The 3,883-nt window shown below is 41.0% G+C and overlaps 1 protein-coding gene across 1 annotated transcript in view; it reads right to left on the reverse strand.

Annotated features, from left to right (window-relative positions):
- Positions 1-3,060, reverse strand: part of FAM180A (family with sequence similarity 180 member A) — a 23,143-nt gene extending 20,083 nt beyond the window's left edge. Inside the window, exon 1 of the mRNA XM_057381978.1 lies at positions 2,797-3,060. Coding sequence (XP_057237961.1) covers positions 2,797-2,893 — 97 coding nt within the window. The 5' untranslated portion in view covers positions 2,894-3,060. The remainder of the gene's footprint in view (positions 1-2,796) is intronic.
- Positions 3,061-3,883: the final 823 nt, after the last annotated feature.

Below are 3,883 nucleotides of genomic sequence, written 5' to 3' on the forward strand. Positions count from 1 at the left end.
TGTGGGATTCTTATTTAGCACTTAAAAAAATTAACATGTCCTCACCTCTGCCGTTGCGTGGGGAATAATATTTAGTCAGCAGAGACTTTTGATTACCTTTTTTCATTACCTTTTTTTCCTAGAGAGCAGCTTCACAAAATCTGAGAGGGTAATTTTGTGCAGCTAAGCCTACAAGAGGCTCAAGGAAACTTGAGGTGATGACAAGGAAATTATTTCATCATTCACTCAGGATCTTTTCTTTGTTATTCTAAGCACACCCATCCTAGGGACTAAGTCTTGCCTGTGATTTCTGGACCGGTGTCCACAGCTCAGTCTGGGCAGGCTGAGGAGCGTGTGTGAAATTTTTAATGCAAATGGCTGAGGCAGTAAAGAAAGAAAAAAAAGAAAAAGAAAATAATACAGCACTGTTTTCCTGCCAGAAATGTTTGTTGTTTTGGTTTGGTTTTTTTTTCCACACTCATTGATGYTTTTAAACAAAGGGAAAAGAGAGGCAGTTGGAAGTTCCCACTCCCCAGCACAAGTGTGTTCATCTTTTCTCATGTCTGAGCTTTTCTTGAGCCAAAGTTTGGATGATTGGTTAAAAGGGGATCCCAGGCGGCTCCAGAGATTCCCAGTGAAAAAATGGCAAAAGCCAGACCTTGCTTTGTACAWTATTGACTGCTCATTTCTACTGCAAACAACAACTGCTGGCAATTAGAGCAAGACCTTTGCCCTGCTGTTTTGTAAACAATCRGGATGACAAAGCAGCACAGATCTGTCTCTCGTTTCCGTCACAAGGATGCCGATCTGCCTTTGCCTTTTTACTGTAAAACCCCAGTCAAGAGTTGGATGGGACTTAAATGACTGAGGTTTAACCTAAACAAAGCTCACTTGTCATTTGTGGAGGGAGGGAAGGGCTCTGAGTGTGCAGAAGAGYGTGCTGTGTCTCAGTACTCAAATTGTATCTTAGGTTTTGAAGAAATTAAAAAATTAAGACAGTGCTTTGACCCTCCCTAGATACTGAGGTTTGACTGACACACAGTTCAGAGAAGCAGAGATTCAGTGAAGGAGCTCTGCCTCAAAACCATCTTTAGAGCACAACAGTAGCTGTGGAAAAGAAATCTGTTTTCCTCCCCAGGAAATGCCTGCATCCACTGTTTGTGACAGCTGAACTCCTTATCACAACAGGGAATGAATCTTCTCTTCTCTCTGAAGTCTCCAAAAACAAGCGTTAGAGTTTTAAGCTTGGGAAAAAAATCTGCTTTCCCAAAAGGCACAATAGAGTTCTGATGTTTTCCTTTAAATATTCATGATTAAAATTGGACTTTAGCAGTTGCATGAATTCCTTTTAGAGTTGTGATGTAGTTTAATTTTAATAAGTGTGTTAACAAAAGTGAAGGACATCCTTAAAAATACATAATGATTATTCCATGGAAATGAAATCCTCTTTTTTTCTTTAAGTATTTTTTCCCTATTTCTTAGGTAAGGTGACATCATTCTTCCCAAGGGTGGGGTTTTGAGGTTTTTTTGGGTTTTTTTTTTTAGTATATACAGATCTAGTTCTGATTTCCTCACATTTTTATGTGTCACCCCTGGAAAGACAAACTCTTCCCTATAGAATTAAGGGATTTTATTATGACAATTGGTGCTGTTTCCTCTCTTACACCAGAAGGGAAAAGCAAAGGACATAAAGACTTACAGGTACAATGACTTATGCAGTATCATCTGATGATCTGATGAAAAAGATGTGGAATGAACCTTCCATGGTGAGTCCCAGGCCAATGTCCCACCCGTGAGCCCCACAAACAAGGATTTTTTAAATGAACAATTAAGCATTTTGAGGAACAATTAAGCCTGAGCTTAATTGTTGTGTAGCTCTTCATTAATTCCTTCAACCATTCCTCCTCCTACAAATCCAAAACCAGCCCTAAATGGCAGACAAGAATGGCATCAGCTGTGATGAGGAAGATGTGAGAAACTGCATAGGGAGGGAGGCACTGGAATGCTCTGTTTTATTCAGCAGACTCTGTTTCCTTTAAATGTCTGAAAACCTCAACATCAGAACCAAAGAAATCTTTTGGGAGGTGTTTCCTTTCTCCACTTCCAGCAGCTGCTGACCCCGTGCCAAATRCCAGAGGAGAGAATAAACCCAAAAAAGGGAAAGGACATCATCACCAGCTTTGAAGCAAGCACCTCCTATGCAATCCTGCAGCCCCCAAACATTCCATATGCTGCTGCCATACACTTCAACGCAGATGTGTCACCACTCTGTGCTGTCACACATCTGGTCCCTTTTCTGTGTTATCTGAGCTCCTCTGCCAGGGCAGGGCAGCAGCATCCCCAGGCACCTCACACAATCCAGGCATTTTTTCCTTTACTATTACCAGGTATCTCCCTGATAGAGCAGATTTTGCCACCTGTAACTGCAAAGATTTTTACTTTTAAGCTTCATAACCTTCATTTTTTGTTAATGCAGGAGAAAAATTAGAAAGAAGAGAGAAAGGAAAAAGTGCAAGAATGCAATTCTGGTTCTTGGGATATTTTAGATATTTTTTTTATTATAACAAAATACATATATCATTTTACCTTTTTGCACTTATTCATGTATTCTTTTCTATTTAACTATATATATTTTTAGCTGATCTGTTTAATGGAGAAAAAGAATTCCAGAGTTGGGAGGGACAAATTGTATATATATATATATATATATGTATATATATATATATACACATACATGTCTAATGCAACATAATTCCAGACCAAATATCTACAAACTCAAATTTTTCACTCAAACAKTTTTTCAGGTTTAAATCTTACCTCTGCTCCATCTGTGGCTCACAGTGGCATGAGCGCTGTAACAGAACAGCAGCAGCACCAAAGTCTTCCAAAGCATCCTTCTCTTTAAAACACGCATGTCTAGCTATATAGCAGCTTTTTTTTTTTTTTTTTTAAATTTCCGAGCTCCTTTCTTTTCAGGAATAAATAATGGTTTTTCCTCCCCCCCTCCCCCTTTGCAGAAGAGCCTGTCTGTTCTTATGAGTGGCGCTGAAATCAGCGCACAGCTCCTCTCCCAAACCAAGTCTCCTCGGGATCGGGAAACTTTGCTTTCACAGACAGACTTTGTTTTTATCCACATCTGGAATGACTCATGGTGCATGTGAGTTTGCTGGCAGCTGGGTGAATAAATATCATTACATTTTTGTAGCTGAGCTCCGTTTGTTATATGGGCCAGTCGGAATTTTATTCCTGTCCAATAAACAGCTGCCAGGAGCTTCATTAAAAGAGACTCTGGAATTGCAGCTACTCCTGTGTGACACAGGGGGCTACAACCAACCCCTGTCCGAGGTGAATTCCTCCTCAGGAACGATGGACAGCTGCCCTTGGATGTTTCAGTCAGGGAGTGGGGTTTGTGCTCTGCAAGAATGTTTTGCTACTGTGATTCATAGAATCACTGCTTTATTAAGAACATATCACACTGCCTTTAGATTTCAGTCCTGCAAGACAAGCCCTGGCTTTTTCCTCTGTTTGGCCASTGTGGAGGACAAGAAGGTCCAAATCCTTCGCTGGCTCTCCTCGATGGAACTATGAGGAGCACTAAACAATCCCRAGGACAGGATTAGCCAGGCTGAATGTGGAGGAGTGAAGCTGGAAAAAAATTAAAAGACTACTGGTAGAAAAGCTACTGATAGACATCTCCTGGCTGGTGCGGGTGCCAAGGAACTCAGTCTTGGAAGTGTTTATCCCAGACTGACTCAGCAGGTATGCATTGCACCTGACCCAGCTTTGTGGGGTACATTTTGGGAATACAGCACCACAACAACAGCAGGCTGCGGTGTGTTGGAGCAGGCTGATGAAAAATAGGAATTAAAAAGGAGYATTTCCAGYACCAAGGGAKAGGGRATAC

The sequence above is a fragment of the Malurus melanocephalus genome, unplaced genomic scaffold (assembly GCF_030028575.1).
Source record: "Malurus melanocephalus ecotype Western Australia unplaced genomic scaffold, MMel_1.1 scaffold_544, whole genome shotgun sequence".
In the NCBI taxonomy this organism is placed as follows: Eukaryota; Metazoa; Chordata; class Aves; order Passeriformes; family Maluridae; genus Malurus; species Malurus melanocephalus.